This window comes from Coptis chinensis, chromosome 9 (genome assembly GCF_015680905.1).
Source record: "Coptis chinensis isolate HL-2020 chromosome 9, ASM1568090v1, whole genome shotgun sequence".
NCBI lineage: Eukaryota > Viridiplantae > Streptophyta > Magnoliopsida > Ranunculales > Ranunculaceae > Coptis > Coptis chinensis.
In genome coordinates, this window is record NC_141464.1 from 30,519,759 (window position 1) to 30,545,037 (window position 25,279).

Below are 25,279 nucleotides of genomic sequence, written 5' to 3' on the forward strand. Positions count from 1 at the left end.
ATGCCCTCCTAGTAGCACATGTTTTCCTCGTCGGTATGCTCAATATTCTATTTCTCAGTTTACCTCTCATGATCATTTACCACCGCCTGTTAAGGCATTTGCTATCTCGTTGATCTTTGTCTCTGTGCCTACTAATTACAAAGATGCCTTATTTTATTTTGGCTAGAGACACGCAATGGAGGAAGAGTTAAGTTCATTGTACTCTAATCAGACGTGGGTGCTTACTCCTCTTCCTCCTGGGAAGACAGTGGTTGCTTGTAAGTGGGTTTTCACAGTCAAACACAATCCAAATGACACTGTCTCTCGTTTAAAAGCTCAGTTGGTTGCTAAAGGTTTCACTCAGACATATGGTATTGATTACTCTAAGACTTTTTCTCCTGTTGCGAAGTGAGACTCTTTGCGTATTGTTATCTCTCTTGCAGTTAATCACAATTGGCCTCTATACCAGTTAGATGTGAAGAATGCATTTTTGCACGGTGACCTACAGGAAGAAATCTAAATGGTGCAGCCACTTGGTTTTGTTGTTCAAGGAGGGCAAGTATGTCGGTTACAGAAGTCTCTGTATGGACTCAAGCAATCTCCTAGAGCTTGGTTTGCAAAATTCAGTCAGGTGATAATGGCTAATGGCATGACTCGATGTGAGTATGATCACTCTGTATTTTTTAGGAAGACCGAGCAAGGCATTATTATCTTAGTGGTTTATGTCGATGATATTATTGTTACTGGTTATGACAAACAAGGCATTGCTCGTCTCAAAATTAATCTCTCAAAGAATTTTCAAACCAAAGACCTTAGAGAAATGAAGTACTTCTTAGGCATTGTAGTCACGAGGTATCCTGATTAAATTCATCTTTCACAGCGAAAGTATGTACTAGATCTACTCAGTGAGACTGGTAATCTAGAAGCACAACAAGTGGAGATTCCTATGGATCCGAACAACAAACTCCAGTCAGATATGGGAGAGTTGTATGGGGATGTTGAGGGATATCGTTGATTAGTGGGAAAACTAATCTATGCCACTATCACTCGTCCAGATATTTCTTTTGTTGTCAGTGTAGTATCTCTGTTTATGCACTGCATATGCCGAGAGTTCCTCATTTTCAGGTTGTTATTCGCATTGTGCGATACTTGAAAGGTTCTCTAGGACGTGGACTTGTCTATTGTTCAAATGGTAAACTTGATGTTGTTGGATATGCCGATACTGATTATGAAGGGTCAGTTTCTGACAGAAGATCTACTATTGGGTACTATACCTTTATGGGAGGTAATTTGGCCACCTAGAAGAGTAAAAAGCAAACAATTGTTGCCAAGTCTAGTGCAAAGGCTGAGTATAGGGCTATGGCTCAAGGCACTGGTGAATTAATGTGGATACGCAATCTATTACATGAGTTGGGTTTCTCAGTTCAGTTGCCTATACCGCTCTATTGTGATAATCAGGCAACCATTCATACTGCCTCCAACCCAGTATTTCATGAGAGGACAAAGCATATCGAGGCGGATTGTCATTATGTTAGGCACAAAGTTGAAACAAAGGAGATACAGACTCCTCATGTCATGTCCAATAATCAGTTGGCCGATATCTTCACAAAGCCACTGTTTCATCCAGTATCTACTCTTCTTTGTAGCAAGCTGAGCATGAGTGATATCTATGCTCCAACTTGAAGGGGGGTGTTGAAGTATACATGCGTGCACCTATCATCTGTGTGTGAGTTATAGGCTTGCGCCTATTGGTTCGATCTGTTAGAATGGACCGTGTTTAGTGTTTCCTATTTTAGTGTATTAGACTTATTTATATGTAACTAAGTGCTGTGTAACAAGAAGTTAAGAACCCTAATTCTCTGGCCTCTATTTTTAATTGCTTCTCAATCAATATATTAAGACCTTTAGTACTATGATGTTGTTATGATTCTTCTAGCATCTCATAACATCAATAGTAGTTCTTCAAAGAAATAGTAAGCTCAAGTACAAATTTGTGATGAAGAAAATCCCATATCACATGCAGTGAGCGTTCAGTGTCTTGAGGATCGTATTCTCCGACAAAGGTAACAATTGCCAAAGATTCCAATAACTATGATCATACAGTGAAATTACACAAAAAAGTTTAGTATACAAACAACATTCTTATTATGGTTAAAAATGATATTATAAATCCCAAGTGTCTTGTTATATCATACTTACACATAATAAACTCGATGAATCAGAATCAAGCTTCAAAGCTTGGGAGATCCGAGGAATTGAGTCTTCCAGCATTTCATGTTCTACTCCAATATCCTGACATCCGACAGTGAGGGACAACAATCCTACAAATCACAATGCCAGCAAATGCATGTTTTATTAAATAAGATATACAGGAAAACAGAATGTGTTAGTTACTTCAAAGGATTAAAGATTACCAAGGATGCGAGAAGCTAAAATTATCTCGTTGGTAGATTTAGACTTGATGGAGATGGGGCACGAGTATAGTAGAGCTATAGAACTGCAAAAACATAGAATGAAGTTTGATATACAGAGTAATTTACAAACTGCACACATTTTATTTACACAGATTCAACTAATAGTGAATTATAAAAGTACAATTAGGCTTGGCTTTTAAATGTGCTGAACTTATTGAGACCCTACTGTGATAACTGTAATCTGTGCTATGTAAATTATTCTGTATATCAGAAGTGGATCTCAATAAACCACTTGTCTACCAGGTTAGATTTCCATTTTTTTTTTTTTTTTTTTTTTTCAGATAAGCTGGGGTTAAGGCAGACCCTACCTGTATATAACCAAAGTTTGAATTTTATATCCACTCTAAGAGTATGATCATTAGAGGGCGTAACATTCAAACTTGTATACCTACTAATCCCCTATTACATACTATATTGTATCCTCATTAGGAAACCCCTCAATAAGGAACAACCATTAGAGAACCAAATTAATACATTGACATATCCATAGCCCAAAGATAGCCATAGCCCAACATAGCCGGGCTCCAAGTCCATTGCACAATACATTAGCTAGTACTATCAACCCACCATGTAGGCCTGATAAAGAGCACGAACCGAGCCCAAACATTCCAACCCGCCTGAAAAAGGGATTTGGTTCAACCAACCCGACACTCTCCATCTCTACCCGCCTTCTACCACCCACCATCGCCTAGACATCACCCCAATCCCAACGCGAACCAAAGAATCAAACATCCCTTCCAGGTCTTTCACCTTATCTCCATATAGAACCCGGTGTCACCAAAGCTTCCAAAAACCACCGCCAAGAAACGGACTTGGACCCAATCCCTCAACAACCCGCTCATAGTGGTTGTACAAGGCCTTCCCTTGCCATCACTAGCCTCCAGAGATCCCCTCCAGCCACCGTTAGGTTCAAGTTCCAATCTTTAGCCAACGAAATGTACCGAATGTCGTCCCAAGATCACCCACAAGAACCAAACCGCTACACAGCGAAATCTCCAGAGATCACCTCCAGCCACCGCTAGGTTCAAGTTCCAATCTTTAGCCAACAAAACATACTGAATGTCGTCCCAAGATCACCCACAAGAACCAAACTGCTATACAGCGAAATCTCCAAAGATCCCCTCCAGCCACCGCTAGGTTCAAGTTCCAATCTTTAGCCAACAAAACGTACTGAATGTCGTCCCAAGATCACCCACAAGAACCAAACCGCTACAACGAAATCTCCAGAGCACACACTCTTTTCACAACCACTCAACTTCTATTGAACAGATTCACCAAATTCACTTCCTCAAGCCACAAGATAACATGAAAACTAAAGTTTCACCTTACAATCCGCAAAGAGATGAGGTAATCTCATGAAAGAGAGGAGACAGCCGTCCGAAATGGCACAGGGTGGTGACATCAACCCGAAAAGGCTATTGTAGAGGTGAGAGAGATGGGTTTATTATGCTAAACCCTAGGAGAGAGAAAGCAGCCATGAGAGAAAGCAGCCATCTTTAAACTTTAAATTGAGAGAAAGCACCCAATCCCAATCGTTGATTTCATTGTTTTGACCTCTTTATTTAAATTTTTCTATTTCATAATATCTTACATTTTTTCTGGAAGTCCTATATGTGCCATTACAATCTGCTTGTTCCATTTTGCTTGTGGAATTTATTTTCATTTTCATGTTACACTTTAGATATGATGCCACCAAAAATAGTCCACTGTACAATACAAAGGCTTTGTTCAGTGAAAGTGCGGTCCAGTTCGAAAGGTCTGAACAGCTTCTATGCTAAATGTTAAGTGCGGTCTAGTTCGAAAGTCAAGAAGGTGAAGGCACCGTGAGTCTTTTTCCATCGCATATTGGCCTAGGTGGTCTCTAGATTTCACATTTAAGTGATTATGTCCTTCATAGCGTAGACTAAATATTCAGTCACATTGTACACCAAGTCTTCCGAATTAATTTCTCAACTCTGTTGGTAAATGAGAAATCTGAGCTTCAATTCATATCAAATTCAAGTTAATGAGAGTCCGAATTCATAATACTTGTTTTTTACAAAGTCGCGTTGCAAGCTGTTTGTAAACGTCTCCATAATTGATGCTAATGCTTTCTCTCTTTTATGCCCCCTTTTAGCCACCCTTTTAGTAGAAACAATATTCAAGTCAGAATCAAATACTTGAATCCTATTAATTAGTCAATAGCAACATGCTCATAATCCATACGATATGGAGATGAATGCTTCAAGTCAAATTAATTAAGAAACAAGCTAGATGTATGTGTTATGGACCGATTTGGGATGATAGGGCCCAAAGGTTCGGAATAGCCCATGGGCTGATGGGTCATCACGGATTTGGGGGTAGGCAAAGAAGCCTTGGGCGAAGTAGAGGGATAGCACGAGAAGGTGAGGAAGGTGTCAGTGTGAGAAGTCAAGGAAGACACGTGGGTTTAGGAGAACCGAGGGATGAAAAGAAGATGAAGGGTAGAAGCAAAACTAAGGGACGAAGGAAGTATAAAGAAGGGGGAACCCTAAAGAGAGGGAAGGAAAGAAAAGTAGGAAGTCTAAGAAAGGGGTAGGAGGCCACAACAATTGGCGATCGAGGGGGACCGAATCGACGACCACACCGGTTAAAAATCACGGTTCTAGGAGAAGAGATGGCACCGTCGAAAAGAAAAGCGAGAGCGGAGACAGAAACGGAGGTCGGGGAAGCAAATGGTATAGGAGTGGACAACCAAGTAGAGGTAGGAGGAGAAACAGATCTGACGGCGGTGGAGAGAATGAGAGAGATGGAGGTAGAGATGGATAGGCTGAGGGAAGCGAATGAAAAGTTTAGAAGAGAGAGGGAAGCGGAAGAAACAAGAAGAGAGGAAAACATCATAGAAGATGAGTCTGATGAAGAAAGCTCAGATGGGGAACCTGTGCAGCCGTTAGATGGAGTAGAGAAGGGAGTAGAGCTAGATCCACAAATGGAAGGCGGTGGAATAGCGGATGGAGTCACATTACAACAAAGTTCAACACATGTTTGAAAGGGAAAGGGAAGCCATCCGACCGGTCAGTGCGGAGAGAGCGAGGAACGGCAAACCGTAATAGCGGCGCCGATCCACAACCCGTTGGCGGCGGTGGTGAGGTCAACGGAGGTACCAAAGGCGGTTCACACAACCCGGTTCGATAGATTTGATGGAAAGGGAGACCCGGTGCATCACATACAACATTTTCGCCAACAGTTAGCTTTATGGCAAGAGGATAAGTTTAATGGTTTATGGTGTATGCTTTTTCCGCGAAGTTTGAAAGATGGAGCTTCCGATTGGTTTTATCGGTTGCCGGTGGAAGTATAGAGAAGTTCGATGAACTAGAAAAGGCATTAAATCACTCATTACATTCATCAAAAAAGAAAAGAGCGGTAGACGGTCCCCGCTACTGTTTTATGTGAAACAAGAAGACGGAGAATCATTAAGGAAATTTGTGTCCGTGTTCAACGGAGGCCATGAAAGTGGAGAATTTAGATGAGAAGACCTGCAAAGGATAGCTTTTAGGAATGGAGTTAAGCCAAGGAAGTAAAGTACACATGTCCATAGTAAAAAATGAAGAAGTGATATCTAACTTGGCGGAACTGTATCCTAGATTGGAGAAGTATATAAGGTGTGAGGATTATATACCGCGGTCTACTAAAAAAGGGGGAAAAGGGGTCAGTACAGTGGAGAAATATGATGAAAGGAGAGGCAAAGTGGACTACAAGGGAAAGGGATACAAGGCGGAACGGCCTAGGGAAAGAGAACGGAGGGAAGAAAGGGTCAGAAAACCATATCAGGAAAAGATATATACACGGTTGAACAAGCCTTTGGAGGAAATCTTTAGGGTTATAAGAGATCGACAGGATTACATACCACCGCGGAATTACCCAGAGGAGAGAGCGGACAAGCCTTATTGCCAGCATCATCAGTTACGGAACCACGGCACCAACGAATGTTATGCTTTGAGGTGGTTGGTGCAGAAGATGATTGATGAAGGTCACTTGAGGGAGTTTGTCGCGGACAACAGAGAAGAGGGTAAGATACCTGAAGATTGCAGAATTATGGGAACTATCAATGTCATTTATAGCGGTGAAGTACCGACTCGGAATGGTCAAAGGGACAAGGTAAAGGCGACGATTCGATTCTGCGAATGTGCGAGGTAAACTTGATGCCAAGAGCTATACCGCAGAGTACGTCCGGCTACAACAACATAGCGTTCACGGAGGAGGATAGAGAGCGGGTCAACCTTCCTCATGATGATGCATTGGTGGTAACTCTGGTAGTAGGTAACTATCTTACTAAAAGAATTTTAATTGACTGTGGTAGTTCAGTAGATTTATTGTTCCGTTCTGCCCTAGACGAAATGCATATAGAGACATCGGCCTTGAAACCAGCTAGAAATAATTTGTTTGGTTTTAATGGGAGTAGGACTGAACCCATAGGAGAAATAGAATTGCCCGTATCTGCAGGCCCAGTCACAGTCATAACCACGTTCGTGGTAGTAGACTCCGCGTCCCAGTATAATATGATTTTGGGACGCAAATGGATTCATGCGATGAAAGCCGTCCCATCCACTTATTATCATCGTAAAAGGTTTCCTTCACAAATGGGGCGTATGAGATCGGGGAGATCGGTTTATGCGGCATACCAAGTCATTTTGCCACAGTAAAAGATATGTTGAAAGGAAGTACACGATCGGAAGGTCCAAAACACCCAAGGAAAGCATAGCAATTACAGATAGGACTGTCCGCGGACACACCTATACCGCGGACAGAGTCCAAGACAATGGAAGAGGTAGAAATGGTTAACTTGGGAGAAACGGAGGAGAGAAACTAACGGGTGTAGGATCGTTGTTACGAGAGACATGGAAAAAAAAAGTCGATAGAATTTTTGAAAGCGGAATAAGGATGTGTTTGCTTGGTCCGTGGAGGAGATATCCGAATAGACCGAAGATTGCATGTCATCGGTTGAACATGAATGAAGATGCAAGGCCGATTGAAACAGAGGCCACGGTGTGCGCCTACAAAGTATGAAGATAGTATCAAAGAAGAGATTGGAAAATTACTAAGGGCAGGAATCATAAAAGACAATGTGTACCCACTTGGCTCTCTAATATTGTGGCGCATTCCAAAGAAGAATGGCAAGGTGCGCGTGTGTGGGACTTCCGCGGATGTTAACGAGAGAATGCCCAAAAGACGCTTATCCGATGCCCAAGGTGAACGAAATGGTGGACCCGAACAGTAGGGTTCAAAATATTCTCATTTCTTGACGCTTCCATGGGGTACAACCAAGTGGAGATGTATGAACCGGATCAGATTAAGACCGGATTTGTCGTTAATGGAGGGACTTATTGTTATACCGGATGCCCTTTGGTCTTAAGAATGCAGGTGCAACATTTCGAGAGGTTGGGGAAAAAATGTTCATGGACAAGATTAGGAAAAGGATGGAAGTTTACATCGACGATATGGTGGAAAAAAAGCATGACGGAGGAAGAACACATGAAAGGTCCGGAGGAAACTTTTGGGATATTGAGGAAGCCTGTAATGAAGTTGAATCCGAAAAATGCACATTTGGGGTGTCATCCGGGAAATTTTGGGCTATATAGTTACTTTCGAGGGGAATCGAAGCCAATCCGCAATTGATTAGATCTTTGGACAATATGCCATCACCGCGGACTAAGAAAGATGTGCAGGTATTGGCAGGAAGAATAACAGCGTTGAACAGATTCATTTTAAAATCGTCTGACAAATGCAAGCCTTTGTATCAGTTGCTTAAGAAGACGACTGACTTTGAATGGACAGAGGAATGTGAACGAGCCTTCCAAGAACTTAAGAAGTATATGGGACAAGCACCAATACTTTCGAGGCCATGCCCAGGTGAAAAGCTATATTTGTACCTCGCGGTGTCGGATTTTGCAATCAGCTCTGTGTTGGTTCGTCTAGAGAACGGAGTAGAGTATCCGGTATACTTTCAAAGTAAAACATTGTTAGATCGAGACAAGATACGGCCAGGATAGAGATTTGCTTTGGCCAGTATTCTCCGCGACTAAAACTAAAACCTTATTTTGAATCTCATTCAGTTATTGTCATGACTAATTTGCCTTTAAAGCGTGGTTCCGAAGCGAAAAATCGGGAGAATGCTCAAATTAAGTGGGTTTTGTTGGGTCCATATGAGATAGAATACCAAGTTCGACCGCGGAGAAAGCTCAAGCGAAGGCGCGACTTTCTAGCGTAATTCCCTGCGGAGGATCCAACGGGGTGCGGACATGGAAATCGGGTTTGAAGCCATGGAGGCCGCGGACGAAAACGACCCGTGGAACAAAAAGAATGGCTGGAGGGTGTTCACGGATGGATCATCCGCTGATACTGGGAGTGGAGTTGGCGTGGTGCTGGTTACTCCAGAGAACACAAGGTTAGAACTTTCTATAAAACTTGATTCAATGCATCTAACAATGAAACGAATCTGGCGCGATAGCGAGGATTGAGTTGGCGAGAGAAGCGGAGTCACAGAGTTAACGGTCTATACTGATTCGAATTTGGTAGTTTGCCAAGTCAATGGAGGGTTCACAGCTAGATGTCCGAGGATGGTTAAATATTTACATGAGTTGAACATGGCGGCAGCGAGGTTTCCAAATAATCAAGTTTGTGCATTTGAACAGAGGAGAAACGGACATGCGGATGCGCGGCTGCTTATGTCGCAAAGAATGATAGAAGGGACAGAAGGCAGAACAATTAATGTTCAATACATGAAACATCCGAGAACCTGGCATGAAGTGGCAGCAGTGATACAGGATGATGTAGAGCCTAAGGACTGGTCAGAGGAAATGAAAGGCTTCTTGGAAGGAAGAGAAATAGAAGACCCGAAAGAAAAAAGGAGACTGGAACAAACCGCTAGGAGATACACTATGGTGGATGGGGATTTGTATAGAAAGAACTCGAGGACCGTTGTTTCCGATGCCTTAACCCAAAGCAAGCCAACGGTTTTGGCGGAGTTTCACGGGCGGAGAGAGTGTGGTAGTCACTCCGCGGGAAGAACCACCGCCAAGACCGCTTTTAAGTCAAGGGTACTATTGGCCACATATGAAAAGAGATTCTACGACATACTCCCGGAAGTCGTCAAGTGTCAAATGCATGCGAAACTAATTTTCACTCCAGCAGCCTCTACATAACATTTTCAGTCCGTGGCCTTTCGCGAATGTGGGGAATGGATGTTGTCGGACCAATGCCTATGGCACCGTGGAAAAGCGTTTCATGTTGGTCGCCACGGACTATTTTACAAAATGGGTTGAAGCGGTGGCCCTACAACAAGTTAAGGAGCAGCATGTGATAAAGTTTCTATGGGAAAACATTGTGTGCGTGTTCGGCCTACCATATAAGGTTATAGCTGATAATGGTAGCCGGTTTGTGGATCTAAAGTCAAAGCTTTTCTTCAATCTTACGGAATCAAACAAGGTTTTTCAACACCCGGAAACCCGAAGGTAATGGACAAGCGAAGCTTCTAACAAATGTATCTTGGACAATTTGAAACGAAATTGGAAGATAGGAAAGGACAATGGGCGGACGACACTGCAAAGGTACTTTGGCATGTATAGGACAACACCGCGGAGTTCAACGGAGGAATCACCGTTCGTGCTATCATATGGTATGGAGGCAGTTATACCACCTGAAATGATCGCCTCGACCACCAAATTGAAAGCGGTGGAGTCAGGTCTTAATGAAGCTATCATTCGAAAAGATCTGGTGTTGGCGGAAGAAGTCAGGGCGGTAGCTCGAATGAAATTGATAAACTATCATAGAAGGATCCAGAAAAGATACAACAAACGCACAAGGGAACGAAAGTTCATAGCAGGGGACATGGTGCTGCGAAGAGTAATGGGGAATACCAAGGAGTCAACGGATGGGAAGTTAGGACCGAATTGAGGGGCCATACCTCGTCATTGGTATAGGTCCTAATGGAACTTACAAGCTAAAGTATCCCAATGGACCGAGAGATAGACAAATTGTGGAACATAAGGTTACTAAAAAGTTTTATATGTAATGGATGGTAGTACCTCCTTGAAAGAAGTCTGCACCGACATGTATATAGTATCTAGATACATCGATATATATATATATAGGATGTTAAATGTTGATTATCGGAAAGGTGTTATGGTGTATTGCAAAGGAGATATAAGAAAAATGATATTAGGGTATTGTAAATCGGTTATCATAATCGGGCAGATATTAGTTGTCCCGGACTTCGGTCTGTGGACCCAAAAAAAGAAAGGCTGGGCAGATATTAGTTGTCCCGGACACGGTGTAGCAAACCAGTCCAAAACAAAATCTGGCAGATATTAGTTGTCCCGACACGGTGTGGCAAACCAGTCAAAACAAAAAACTGGGCAGATATTAGTTGTCCCGGACATGGTGTGGCAAACCAGTCCAAAACAAAATCAAGCGGAGATTTAGTTGTCCCGGACATGGTATGGCAAACCGGTCCAAAACATAACTGGGGGCAGATATTAGTTGTCCCCGGACTCGGCATTGGTGTAAGAATACAAACAAATAGTACGAGTCCATGAAGAGTTGGAATGCAAAATGTGTCAAAGAGGTAGTTTTACAATGTATGGGTAAAAGAAGCGCGATATAACGTTAAAGTTATAAAATGGACATGAATCACGAAACAGAACAGGTTCACAGTATGGATTCCGTTGTATTTTCTTTAGCTCCAATCTCTAATAACTACATCTTAATCAGATTCACTTGGATACAAGAACATCCGAAGTGTTAGGTGCATCGAAGGGGATTCACGATGAGCATAATATTAAGCAAAGCAAGAAATAACGAATTGTGGGTAACATAGTTTTCACCGATTTCATACATATAGAAATCGCACAAAAACTAGGGGGCATAGCGGGGAAATAAGTATAAGCAAACAAGAGACTTAGACATTTAAAGATGTTCAAAAAACTTAAAACAGGCAAAGATCGGGCGTGCTCGAATACCGTGAAATACACGATGGCCAAAATTAGACAATCTAAGTGAAATTCAAAATTCAAAATAAGCATCACAGATGAGTCGATCGCGTGTCTCCATCACGGACAATGGTTAGCTTCGCATGCCCATCATCACGGACAAGGGTCATCTTCGCGATACCGCCATCACGGACAAGGGTTCCTGGATAGTATTGACTGCGGTCAAAGGTTCGGGAACGACATCTATTGCGGCGGACAAGTCCGCAAATGCGTTATCAGTCGTCTCTTGAGGGATCACAAAAGGGTTGGGAGGAAGTTCGGTAACAATAAGGGATGGCGGAGTAGAATCCATAGGAGAGGATCTTGGTGCTAGGACTGACTTTTTCGGACCTGTTAATTCTTTGCGGACCTGCTTAACTGCTAAAGCAGTGTGCTCCTCAGCTTCTTTCCGGTACTCTTCGCAGACACGAGTAATTTCCTTAGAATACAGCTTCTGAAGTTCAACCTCTCTATCTTTTAGGCACTTCTTCAAGGCTTTATCTTGAGACTTCAAAAGATTTTCTTTTTCAGTACGTAGGGTCTCGATCTCGAGTCGAGCAGCATCCCTTTCAACAAGGAGCTGGTCACATTTGGCGCGAAGGCCAGACTTACCATCAGCACCGTAGAGTTCTGTCTTCATCCTTCGACCCTGGCTAGCGTAGAAGTTGAAAGCACGAACAAGGTGGAGAGAATCCAGAGATGCCTGCAGGCAAATTTAACATAAGTAGCAAGCAGAACCATGCGAATGTATAAGGAAAAGAAAGAGGTTAGAACCGACGATAGCCTAGTTGTCATATTAGGAATGGCGACAGTGCATGAATCGCAAGCTCAAAATCTTAACAAAGAAACACTACAGAATTTCAGCACTGCCAAATGGCGCAGAGGCTAGTCAAAGAAAATACCATCCAACAATCGCAGATGTGCTTGTGTTTGCAGTGGTAAGATTCTTTCACTTAAAAGACAGTTCCTTGCATACCTTAGTGTCAGCGATGCCCAATACAAACTTTAACCATCACCCGGTTCACCAACAACATCCGATGGGAGGACCGAGTGACGTGGGTTTTTAATGAAACCATACATTGGGTTATTCAACAAGCAGGGTAGGATTAAGAATCACATGGAAATGTTAGGGGAGTTAAAATACATCAAAAATAGTTTTCAGATTAAAAGAAAAGTGTTCGTGAATTGAGCACATACGATATAGCGTGTGACAAATGGTACTTTTAATCAAAAGAATGTTTACCCCCGTAAGCATCGGTGGTACTATGGTAATCGATGGAGGGAAGGGCAAAATCCAAACCATAGAAGAGGAGCAATAATTTGAACTCTTTTAACATGGATATATGAGTGAGACCATAGAGTTTGGGATTGTCCAAAGCCTAGTAGGAAAGAATACTTAATTGTTTATATCAAACATCACTACTTCAAGTCTTTTATCAAGCATATTCACTGCAGCTAGTGGCCGAACAAATGTTAGCTGATTCCTAAATTCTAAAGTCAGACAAGTCAATTCCGCCATGTAAACTTATCGACATATAGGGTATGAATATGAAATTATATGGTTCATTAGTCCATACCAAAACCTTAAAAGTTTACTCATGAAGACCCTTAATCCTTGGATAGTGCAATGAACAACGTAATTAAATCAAGATGCTGGATGATGGTAGAGTGAAGTTATATGTAATTCTAGTTATTGGAATTTCACCTCATATTATTGAGAGTTCATAAACCCTCCCAAACTAAGTCTAGCTTACAGGGATTCACTAAAACTAGAATGGAATGCAACTAACTAGCCAGAAATATAAAAGGACACTTACACGTTCTAGGCTTTGATATAGAGAAGTGCAGTGGTCCGGTGAGACCATCAAGAGCATAAGCCAAATCACCGAGGTGAGCCCCGTGGAAACATAGCGGAAGCTACATCGAGTCCCAGAAAACTAATCTGCCAAAGTAAGAGGGCGAGTAGGCGCTTTTGACGAAAGAAAGAGGGTGGGCATCAATCGACAACTTTAGCCTTATAGCCACCACGGTTATCTGTAGAGTCTTTCTCCTTTCGCCGGCCGGGCGGGGAGACGGCTTCCTGAAAGAATCCAAAGAGAGCCAAAGAGGAGCCGGCTTGTTCGAGGCCTTTTAGCCAAATTTGGGGCAGCGGCGACCCCTTGATCATCACTATCCGAGTCCCGGGTTGACACGGGGAAAAGCTTAGGGGGGGGCAAACTTCATGGTCTTAGTCCGAGACAGATGTGGATCTATGGCGGGTGTTCTTCCCACTCAAAGCGCCCGCAAAATTCGAACAAAGGGGTTCACCGTCCGATAAAACAATGGGGAGAACATGAAACACTATCTCGCTATTCTTTTCTTGTGGGGTGGAGCTTGACGGCTCTTAGTGGTATACTCAAAGCGGGATCTCACAGCGGCGGACCGAATGGAAGACGGTAGAGGGGGTGCTTGTGCTCCCTAATGCAATATAGACTATCGTCGGAGAGAATAGGATATCCTAGATCTGGACAAACCGAGAAATGGATATTGATCACTCCCTAGATCTCTTATCGTTGTAGCAATGAAGATATCCCTTTAGTCCGCCTTTGAGTCTGCGTACCAACCCGTGAATTAAGAACAACAAACTAAGACATGGGTAGATTATGAATAATAAAGGGAGTATAGCTATAACTCACCCCCAAAACGGAATTTGGAATAATTCAAACGAACACGAGGTTCGAATTCCTTCCACTTCCGTTGCCGACAAATATAAAGGAAATAATTCCCAGTCTTTATCGAGCGAGGAGATTTAGAATAAAACGACTTCCTACCGAATCGAGAGCGAAATAATGATAGCCGACACCCTTAGCTTTGGTGGTTCTCTTGGTAGAAATTTGAAGATAGGTCACGGCAACTAATTTTAGTAGAATTATGTTTGTTATAAAAATTGGCCATTGAACAAGACTCTCCGTGGTTACCAGTCCCTTGACTAGGAGATATAATGATAAAAATTGCACACTTCGCGATCAAGGTCGGTTAAAGGAAAGCGCCCGGCGCGATTTGGCCAACCAGTAGCTACCGGCATCCCTTTTGAAAAGGGGCTAAGGGGAAATTGAGTTAACTTTGGCACAAACTCGATTCCAACATTGTCGAGGGGATTTCAAATCTTTGAGCGAAACGACCTCGAGGTCGGGCCGCCTAAGAGTGGCGTACCGGGGTTTCGGGATCCATCGTTCGAAGTGGATCGAGTTGATCCCGAGAGGGAAAGGATGAAAGATGGGCCATGAACTGGTTAATGGACAAATCTATTGACTACAAAAGGATAAAAATGAGATGGTGGCTAACAGACTACAAAGCCCAATACTAAAAAAGATGGCTGCTAGGATGGGGAATGAGGTTTTGGAGAGAGAGATTTTGACAAAAACGAAATAGATAAAGCAAAAAAGTAGAGCAATGAAAAGAATAAAAAGGAGTAAGATGAGTTGATCTAACCTTGAAGTAACTAAAATAGCTGGAGGAACTTCATTCCCACGCCCGGCAAACAAAGGGATTTCACCAACCGTGGGAGGTGCGAAAAAAGGCCAGAGGTTGAAGAGGCTTAATGGAGTTTGAGGTGGGAAAAGAATGAAGAGAGAAGCAAGGTCAGGATGAAGAAGTAAGGGAGTTGGCTCGGATCCCTAGAGTTATTCAAAGCAAACTAAGAAAAATTGACACCTGGCTTCTATAGTACAACAGAGTCTAGATAGGTTTGTTAGTTTTCATTTGATTGACCATGTACTAGTCTTTTATGAGGGCGTCAGACTAAGAACTTGTAAAACACTGAATTGATTGACAAAAAAGACTAAAGTGTACTGTTACAGCACAAACTTGAGGGGTTGAGGACTAGTAGTGAATTGAAGTACGTATGTTTATTTTATGAACTCAATAATGTAGTGGGCAACTGTAGATAAACAATTGCGAAGCACACACCTTTTTGTTTTGTTTTTTGTTTTAACTAATGATTATTCAGAAAGGGTTAGTCCTCTCCAATTTTCAAGCAATCTGTCTGCTCATAACTTCGGCTGATGGCCAGATACCCAACCAAGCTTGGCAAGGACAATTAAGCGCCAGCCCGTCTCAGGAGCATGAGGCATTGATGCCTCAGACAACTACTGATGATAGTGAGAGGACCCAAAGTGATGATGCCACTATAGTATCATCCCCAGAAGAACCACATGCTGCACCCCACTCCGAACTAGATACTTTCCGAAGAGAGATTGAGTTGTTGCGGGCTCAATACATTTCTCTGACTAAAGCTCACATTATTATTCTTCGTAGGCTAGATGAAGCTGAACAGAAGATTGAGATATTGACTAAAGCTCGACAAGATGAGGGACAGTATCTGGAATTCAGAAATGAGGATGACAACGAGAGTCGGTAGGTTGAAGAGTATTTCAGGGTTCTTGGCATCGCAGCCCATCATGGTCCACGCTCCCAAGAAGGGGCAACTGTTATGGACCGATTTGGGATGATAGGGCCCAAAGGTTCGGAATAGCCCATGGGCTGATGGGTCATCACGGACTTGGGGTAGACAGCAAGCCTTGGGCGAAGTAGAGGGATAGCACAGAAGGTGAGGAACAGTGTCTTGCGAAGTCAAGGAAGACACGCGGGTTTTAGGAGAACCGAGGGATGAAAAGAAGATGAAGGGTAGAGCGCAAACTAAGGGACGAAGGAAGTATAAAGAAGGGGGGAACCCTAAAGAGAGGGGAAGGAAAGAAAAGTAGGAAGTCTAAGAAAGGGTAGGAGGCCACAACAGTATGTATTCAAAATTTATTATGGTCTCAGTAAGGATGTTCACGGGACACCGAACTGGTTTCAATTTTCAAAATATATCAGGTAATTTTGGTATCATAATGTATATGAATATAACCCAACATATGCGCGTGATTGATAATAACTACATCTAGGGAATAATTTTAACAAAGAGCTAAACGTGAGGTTTAGCGGAGAGTAGAAACTTACTTCATCCTGAACAAATAAATCATTAAGACTTTCGTTCAGTATTTCCGATGACGATTTGACAGTAGGGATTGACTCAACATCGTTCTCAGTATTGTTCTCAGTATTGGCGATGTTGGAACAACAATTGCGAAGATCTGCACATACAAATCACAAGCATTGTACTACTAAAAACAGGTACAACTTGCGGACTAAGTATATCAAAAGACAAGTTACCTCGTCGTCGTCTCTTCAGCTCTCTCTTCAACTTTTTAGTGTTAGTTGACGTTGTTTTCTCTAGAAAAAAAGCATAACTAATTAGGCCTTACTTAAAAAAACTCAATGAACTATAGAAGAAAAGCTTTAAGATTGAAGTATAACCTTGTGGCCCTTAGTTTCTCGAGGCCCTAGCCGAGCTCTTAAGGTGGAGGCCCCTTACTATGCATACATACCCTAATGAAAAAAAAATCACACACAAATACAGATAATAGGGCAATAGTCATCAGCGAATTGGAGGCCCTAGTTTTGGGCTAATTTTTTTGAGTCCCAGCTAGTTGCCCCTCTCGGCTACCCCAGAGCCGGCCCTGCTCCCCATTGTCAGATATCTCCCCATTATGTTTGTGTGTGTATTTGTTCCGAGAAGAAGACAAGAAGTTGCATGTAGATTGAACGAAGGAAAAAGAGAAAGAAATGATGAACTAATAAGTAGGAAACAGGTTCCAAGTACGAATAAAAGTGTCTAGTATTTAGAAACATACAATTTGGTGACAAATAAAATTCCTATTTCTGAGACACATACATGGCCTCTTTAGAGTGAGATTTTCTGAGACTTGTACCAAAACACACGCCTAATACAACCTAATCAATTCTTTGATTTCTTTCTTCTCCCGTTCTATGTGGATGGCTTCAAATTCGTTTTCTTCTCCTCCAACCTTCATCCACCTACTTTTCCTTCTCTGCCTATCTATTTTGCCTAAGAAACTAGAATCCTGGAATGCAGTGTGGACTAACGTTAGTCGTTAGGCCATCAATTGAGTCATATAAATGAAAGATGATATACTTTAATATTTTAATAGTTTTAATTGATAATATAAAATAAATTCACTCTTCTAGTAGATGATCATGCATGAAATCGACTGTCGTGTCTGAGCTTCAGGCATATCCAGAATGTTTTGCAGATTGCACATGTACATTGACCAAAGAATTAAATTTCGTATTCGGTTATTGTTTCGGTGACGACAAAAAATGAAAATATAGAAATTTTTGAGAAATTTTTGCAAAAAGTAAGAGGAAATATGTGAATATATATATATATATTCAATAATCAAATGTGCCCCCATAAAAAGATTAAAAAAAATCAACAAAAATGGCAAAATGAATACTAAATATGAAATGCTAAATGATATATTTTTAATGTTTAGTAACTAGTAAATACTAAACGCTAAATGTTAAAATGACAAAAATAATTTAACCACTGTTTAAATTATCTATTGCATTTGCTACTATTCGAAACTTTCTGTAAATTTCGTAAAAAACTGCATATTATATATATATATATCTCAATAATCAAATGTGCCCCCATAAAAAGATTAAAAAAAATCAACAAAGATGGCAAAATGAATACTAAATATGAAATGCTAAATGATATATTTTTAATGTTTAGTAACTAGTAAATACTAAACGCTAAATGTTAAAATGACAAAAATAATTTAACCACTGTTTAAATTATTTATTGCACTTGCTACTATTCGAAATTTTCTGTAAATTTCATAAAAAACTGCATATTAGTGTACAAAATAAATGAAATCGAGAAAATGGTCGAAATATTTGTAAAACTACTTTGAAAACTTACAAATAGAAAGTGTAGAGTTCGAAATGTTTCTATGCCCACCGAAAACAAAAATTTTGTAAAAATTATGCGAAATTTTCCAAAATTTAGTTCCCTGACACTGACACACATGCTCAAAGCCAAACAACTCCCTCTGTCTAATAAGCTTGGAAAAATTTAAATATATATCCTGCCAAATTAAAACATTGCAACGAAACGAACAAAAAAAATGGTGATCCAGACAGCCTGCAAGCACATAATAGTACGTAGAAACACATGAATATAAAACCAAAGAATCAAAGAACACGAAAGTAAAAGGAACCTCACTATTTTCTGATATCTACATCAAAGAATAGAAACTTGTTTCTAAAGTTTTAGAGATATATAAATAAACTCATTATGATCCAAAACACTCTCTTCATAAAAATGAAATAAACTCTCCAACACCAACGAGCTATTCTCTTCATCAGATTCTTTAAAGTTATAAAAAACAAGACCCAACTATAAAAGAATAGTCCCAACATATATACATCATCAGAGGAATTTCAAATAAAGTGAAGGACGGTTAGATAATCAGTAATTAATAACTTAGTTTTGTTTTGTTTTCACGTACTGTACGTTATTTTCTTAATTCACAGAGTTCATACTGGTACAGTTTAGCTATTTAAATTCTGCTTTTCTCCTTTTTACCCAAACACCCTCTAATATATCGGAATCAAAACGAGAGAGCAAAGCAGAATATACCTGTCAGGCTGTCACGCGTTACCCGGCCAAACACGGATTGGATCACTTATTCACTTTTGGTGAGGAAGGAACTAAGGAAGATGGAGAGGTTGATGGTTCGTTAAGTTTGTGACATGGTGGCACATGCATGGTGATGACCCAAATAATCTATGACGTACGCGCCATGGCCCATGGTGACCCAAATAATCTGTAACGTGCCATGGTGAAATGTTTAAAGGTGTAATGGGCGGCATAATATTAGTGGTCTCTGTGCCAGTGTTTAAAGGTACGATGACTCTAAATTTCCATCGACTTGGGAAAAAGGGAGCTAGAAAATTTCCAGGACCATATAAAATTAGTATGAAAACAAACGAGATATGACTGGGGGACCATATAAAATTAGTATGAAAACAAACGACATATAGAACTTTGGATAGACTTGAGAGAGAAAGAATTAAACGCAAGAATGGTCCTTCGCTTTAAGGAAAAAAAAGAGAGGAAAGGTCGTCCTTGGGGAAAATGAAAATATCCCTGGAATACTCAACATTCATCCTGGTCGCATTTCTACTTTAAGAACAAGTGAACAACACATTCGGTTTCTTTCAACTTCAGTACTCCTTAACAAAGAAATTACGTTTCAATGTTAGAAAGGTCACTCAGCCACTCAGGTATAGTTGCCAAGTTGCGTGAAAGAGATTATTCCATGACATCAAAAGCACACTTTTTTATCTTCTTATACTACTTAATCTTACACCGAGTGGTCTAAAACTTCTGCATTTCAAATCCAATTTTTTGGGTGAATGTAAAAGAACACTGAGTTGGGTGAATTACTGATAGATGGGCCTAGGCCCTAGGCAGAATAGTTTAATGGAGTTTGGCACTTTGGGCAGTCCCCTAACTGTTTATATTTCAAAATGATAATGTCCTACTTTATTGTTCCTCAACGTATGTTAGCAGAGATTATCGGAAAAAAAACGTATGTTAGCAGTTGTTTGCCACTTTGCCTAGAGGAAGTTACTAAGAAGTGACCTGCGCTCTGCTTCAAAAAGAGCTGCCTAATTCCTGCCTCATGGATATGAGCACCAGTTGTCTATTTTACTTCATCAGCGTCAACCTCAAAGATATGATGCACTTGTTTTCTAAGTCGTATGTCTTTGTGTTTGCTGTTGAGGCCGACATGTACGGAAGTGAGGTGAAGATGGTGCACACCGAAAACCTAAAGATTCACCCACCAACAAGGTATATCCTTGTTTGAATGGGTGGAACGATACACTATCCAATTTGATTCTCTACCACGCTGTCAAAAAGATTGGATCATCACATTCATAAGCAAATTCTATCTCATTTATGCACTATCTAGTAATCTATTATCACATAATCCTATACTGCAATCCAAATCGAGGATGTCAAATCGGACATCAGCGTAGCCCAATTCCTTTTGATGCTGCTAAAGGGCCTTTTGAATGGGCTAATCCTTGACTTGACTTTCTACAATGGGGAAAACCCATACTATTTACACCAAGTCCAAAAGCGGCAAAGGGACCACAATTGCACTAAGCGAGCAAGTGGGAGTTGTAAGACAAGGTTTTCGATTTTATGGTGTGGACCTTAACAAAGATCCTAAAAGTACCTCTAATAGGGTCCCATTTAACCACGACAGATTGGTTTTGCGCTGCTTGTTCTTTGAAGAGAGAAAAAGTGATGGGAATATGCTCACCGACCTTATCAACTAATTTCCAGTAAGATCTACTTTGAAAGGTTTGTGCAATTGTGCATGTTATTTTATCTCAAACATAACCAGACGTCATTTTACATCTGCTATATTATATATATATATCCGCTTGGTCGTGTACCCATGTATGTAAGTGATTATTATTTAGAACCTCCATTTTCTATGTGTCATTTTAGGGATACACTGCACCCTTCGATTATATGTATCTTGACTTTTGATTTGGAACATGGTGATGACGAATATGATCCTGGAAATACTGAAAGTCCTTCAGTCACTTTATCATTCATATCTGGCTTTTGTGATATAAGTAGAAACTCTGATTTCTAAAAGAAACGTAGTATAGACCAAGAATGCTACTGCTTATTATTGAACAGCCTTACAAAAATGATGTCTTACCAACTATCACCAATTCAACTAGGCAATTATCGTAGTAGATGGATTAGTATGAAATTCCGAGGTGATTCTCAAATAAGATTACAGAACCATATTAAAAAAGATTACAGAACCATAAATTCGACTCTCCAGTTTGTGGGTCCTGCCTATCAAAAAGATTTTACAATTGTTCTGTGTTTTTTACAACATTGTCTCTAAGCTATAAGCTCATAGCTTTTATTTAACAGCTCGTAGCTATAAAATATATTTCTTGTTGGAAGCCCCTTGTCACTTATATGATCAGTTGGGGAAAGGGGGGAAAACTAGTTTCTCATGGCATTATATTTTGCATCAAAAACCATTTTTAACAGGAATACATCAAGGAATGAAAAAGCTAGCTCAAATGCAGCAGTGATCGCTGGTACACTCCAACTTCCCCTTCATGTTTCTATTCATGATGCTGGAGTATTGCACATAGGATAGAAACGCTAATATGGATCCCTAGCCTTTATAGTTTCAAAAGGCCACAAGGCAATGCACTCACCTTTTTAACAAACCGCACCAGATCAGAGCAGTTTCCATGGTATATATTGATCTAAAATCTCAGCTCCCTAAAAGTCATTATAAGTTTTGCTAAGTTAATTAGTGGTCAACTGAATGAGTACTTTTTGTTTAATTGCCTTCGGACTAAGATTTCATTTTTAATATATCATGCTATAAGGATGTACGGCAAATCCTCTTACCATACTAGCTAGCTGCCTAGTTCTATAGGTCACTTATCCATCATAATATCATATCCATCAACCTCCATGGTGTTCAGTCTTCTTCCACACAAGAAAAAGGGACTTTAATCCTATCTATTGCTGATCCCTCAAACAAACCTACTTGCTTTTTCCTCACCCACACTCCCTATATATGCATGCACATGCTCACATATTGTTTACAACTACAAGCATTTTCATTCCATTATATCCTGTACCACCTCCTCATCACTCATTTCAAAAGTTATTATGGAGAAGTCTCAAAAGTTTCAAATTGTGAAGGTATCACTTATTGCTATCTTCTTCTTTATCACTCCCCTATTAGCTCCATGGATGAGGCCTCCTTATCTATATTTCCTCCTTAATCTCCTTATCGTTGCACTAGGTGCTGAAGCGGGTCTTCTTTCCTTTCTTATGCCTCGAGATGACAAGAAGACTCTGCTTTTCGCACCGAATCCCATTGTTGCCACTGCAAAAGTGATCCCAGAACCTTCTTGTGACAAGGAAGCTAACGAAGTTATCAATAACGGCAACTTGCCTGAAGTTGAAGAAAAGAAAGTTCAGAAGGTAGAAAAGTCTGTCTCGGTGAAGGTTGCTTCAGCTGTTAAGGTGCGTACATTAAAGAAGTGTCCATCCACACCAAGTATCTTTTTCATAGGAGGTGGGGAGACTGAAGCTGAAGAAATTGATAACGAGTTTGAGGAGGAAGAAGAGGAGGGATGCCTTAGTGGACAAGAACTATTTACCCAGGCTGAAACATTTATTGGAAACTTCTATAAACAGCTGAAAATTCAAAGGGAAGATTCATGGAGGAAGCTTCATGATTTCTATCACAAGGCCTTTTGATAAATATATAATGCTTTGGGTTGCGTCATATTATAAGTTTGAGCTTATCAACTTACTCCGAGTTCCATTGGTTCATTCGTGGTTATTAGTTTTGCTCATATATGGCTAGCTAGAAACTATAGTCTTAAGAAAGCAAGGGGCTCCATGCTGTTATTATTGTAATCATGGTTATCTTCCCTTTTTGCATTTACATTCATTCTAAACTTGTCGATCTGCATGTTTGTCATCCACTCATGCTCCTTTGGATTGTTGGCATCCTTGATCTATAGTGTTTGTCAGATTGACTACTGGATTATAAGTATTCTCTTTGGTTCAACAATCACCTCGAGTCCTCGATATAGACATCACAAGAGGTAGCCGGCCTGTTACTCTGGTTAGGGGTTTAAATAGATTAATGATTTAATTCAGTGTATCACATCCAGAAAATTTAATTACGTATGTAAATATAATGGAGTTTTATATATTGTGTTCTTGTCAAGGGTTTACAACAATTTACATTTTTTTCTGTCATAATTTTGCCATATATTATTGTTGCATATTTTTGTTTGAGTGAATGGCATGAATTACATATTTACATTTCCGTTGTATATTTTTCGAAGGACATGATTTATGATCTAATAATTCCGTATATCCACAATGAACCTGATGTATCTAAATGCAATTGTAAAACAATCGTGATCATAAATTAAAATATGTCAACTATCAATATCAGTTGTAGTATTCCAACCATGTTAATGTTACGGAAACGAATGGTTAGGGATACTTCAATATGTATTGATTAAAATCTCTCATACATGGATTGTCACTAAATTCGGCGTTTTTTTTTTTTTTTTTTTTTTAAACGCGTTTTTTAAATCCGTTAAATTGGAAAGGCATCTTGTTCCAGTTTAAAACTTGGGTTTTTCAAAATATCACGTTTTAAATGCGTTTTAAACTTAAAAAACGTTTAAAACCTGAGATTTTGAAAATCTCCCATTTAAAACTTTATTAATTATTAATTATTATTATTTTTTAAGTGGAAATTTTATTTATAATGATAACGAGTTTTACACATACTTAAGACAAACGTGCAACAAGTTACGTTGCAAGTATTTTATGAATAGCAAATCCTATCATTTTAAAAACAAACTCATTAGACCCAATTGTCATAACGTTACTATCCATAACTTTCTTAAGTCTCTTGAGAAGCTCAACAGACTGTTGGCCCAAGAACCTAAATGTGTCTGAACGGAATAAAACAATATTGGTTAGCCATTCAAGCTTCCTCATGCTTCTCTATCTTCCCTGTTGCTGCTCTCTTAGCTGTTCCTCCCACCTCAAAGTCACTATTCTCCAGCCTTACCAATGGAGAGACTCTAGTTACGTCAATACATGCATGTTTTCTCTCAGACCAACTATAAATCAAGACATTTGCAGGCCAAAGTGTCGATCTGCCCTCATTCGGATCAGTGAGAAAGTTAACAGGAGCTTATTTCTTCACTTGTACCCCAACCCTCTAAAATCCATCACATAAAATGTCTCTAACATGATAATGTTAGTATTTAAAATTGGGGAAATGTTTGCAATGTGCTGCATGGTCCCCAAAAGCATCTAATCTGCTCCTTTTGCATACAAGGCAAAGACCACCACCAGAGTACAGAGGAATCATAAGACGGTACTGGAGAATGACACGATACTATACCTATGAGATATGTTGTCCAAGTCTCGCCATTGGAATAGCAAGTAGGAAATCTTTCGCATGTTCCGCCTGTAAGCACCCAATGACTGCTTTCTGACGAGCAGACAACTCAAACTCCCTATCAAGATCCGCAATAATCTTACCGTAGAAAACTTCCACCAAAACTTTTTGGGGTTTTGAGGGGATGGTAGCATTCACAGCCAGAGAATTAAGATCAACATCCGGTAGACAAAGACGCAGTGCACTGCTAGCATCATCAAGAATCTCACCCATAGGCACCGAGCCACACCTCCTTAGAATGTGGTTCTGAAGCTCTAAAGTCTAAAAACGGGATGCAACAAAACCAAATGTCAAGACATCAGTGCCACAATAGATACCTAACCCACTAAGACGAAATGGAAGTGTCGCTAAACACCACTGTAGATCACCGAAGCCAAGACCACCAAAAACCACAATACCCTGAAGAACACTGCGGAGATGTCGATCAAAAGTGTAAGCTGCCTCTTTAAAAAGGGATGGTGGGCAAGTACGAATCACAAAGACTAACTTAGAGAGCCTAACACAAGCTCGTAATAGTGCTAACTTACACTGTGGATCCTACAACACGGCTAAACGATCCATCACAGACATAGCCTTTTCAACACGCTTGCGAGCAATGCCCATGACAAAGGATGGATCAGTGCTGACTGGCCCTCCTAGCAACCTGACCCCCTGTTGAAGACGAGATAAATCTGAAGAAAAGATGTCGGGAGTAGAGCGACATGGATCCAGTGATGGCCAAAATATCTCAGTTTTAGCCACATTAAGAACCAAACTGTAAGAAGGTCCTTCTTCCTGAATCATACGCAAAGCTGTCGCCACCTATTCTGTGTCCCCAATCAAAGTCCCATCGTCCAAGTACCAAGCCTGTAGTAATAACTGACAACTGGACTAGATCTGGAGAATA

The 25,279-nt window shown here is 40.5% G+C and overlaps 3 protein-coding genes across 5 annotated transcripts; 1 reads left to right on the top strand and 2 right to left on the bottom strand.

Moving 5' to 3' along the window:
• Nucleotides 1-1,846: 1,846 nt before the first annotated feature.
• Nucleotides 1,847-19,257, bottom strand: LOC147475522 (uncharacterized). 3 transcript variants are annotated; one of them, XM_086584336.1, is made up of 7 exons: nucleotides 18,966-19,257; nucleotides 16,775-17,382; nucleotides 16,631-16,690; nucleotides 16,418-16,551; nucleotides 2,394-2,476; nucleotides 2,179-2,300; nucleotides 1,847-2,068 (listed from the first exon to the last, which is right to left on the bottom strand). In XM_086584336.1, the coding sequence occupies exons 4-7, from the start codon at nucleotides 16,438-16,440 to the stop codon at nucleotides 1,928-1,930; spliced, it is 369 nt and encodes a 122-aa protein (XP_086440462.1). In that variant the 5' UTR covers nucleotides 16,441-16,551; nucleotides 16,631-16,690; nucleotides 16,775-17,382; nucleotides 18,966-19,257; the 3' UTR covers nucleotides 1,847-1,927. The 3 variants fall into 3 exon arrangements, with proteins under 3 accessions (XP_086440462.1, XP_086440461.1, XP_086440460.1); XM_086584335.1 differs by having other exon boundaries at nucleotides 16,775-18,467; XM_086584334.1 differs by having other exon boundaries at nucleotides 16,775-16,846; nucleotides 18,966-19,247.
• On the bottom strand, nucleotides 11,565-13,286 carry LOC147475523 (uncharacterized). The gene is made up of 2 exons (XM_086583347.1): nucleotides 13,255-13,286; nucleotides 11,565-12,140 (listed from the first exon to the last, which is right to left on the bottom strand). Exon 2 carries the CDS (start codon nucleotides 12,075-12,077, stop codon nucleotides 11,565-11,567), a length of 513 nt encoding a protein of 170 aa, XP_086439473.1. The 5' UTR covers nucleotides 12,078-12,140; nucleotides 13,255-13,286.
• A 2,677-nt stretch (nucleotides 19,258-21,934) lies between the features above and the next one.
• LOC147475524 (uncharacterized) lies at nucleotides 21,935-23,133 on the top strand. The gene has a single exon (XM_086584319.1). It carries the CDS (start codon nucleotides 22,059-22,061, stop codon nucleotides 22,653-22,655), a length of 597 nt encoding a protein of 198 aa, XP_086440445.1. The 5' UTR covers nucleotides 21,935-22,058; the 3' UTR covers nucleotides 22,656-23,133.
• Nucleotides 23,134-25,279: the final 2,146 nt, after the last annotated feature.

Bases quoted from the DNA above. Each gene is read 5' to 3' on its own strand.
- LOC147475523 (XM_086583347.1), bottom strand. From the start codon at position 12,077: ATGAAGACAGAACTCTACGGTGCTGATGGTAAGTCTGGCCTTCGCGCC.
- LOC147475522 (XM_086584336.1), bottom strand. From the start codon at position 16,440: ATGATTTATTTGTTCAGGATGAA. The intron at 2,301-2,393 runs GTAATCTTTAAT...TGTGATTTGTAG, and splicing joins TTTAGCTTCTCGCATCCTTG to GATTGTTGTCCCTCACTGTC. The intron at 2,069-2,178 runs GTAAGTATGATA...GTATGATCATAG, and splicing joins ATTCATCGAGTTTATTATGT to TTATTGGAATCTTTGGCAAT.
- LOC147475524 (XM_086584319.1), top strand. From the start codon at position 22,059: ATGGAGAAGTCTCAAAAGTTTCAAATTGTGAAGGTATCACTTATTGCT.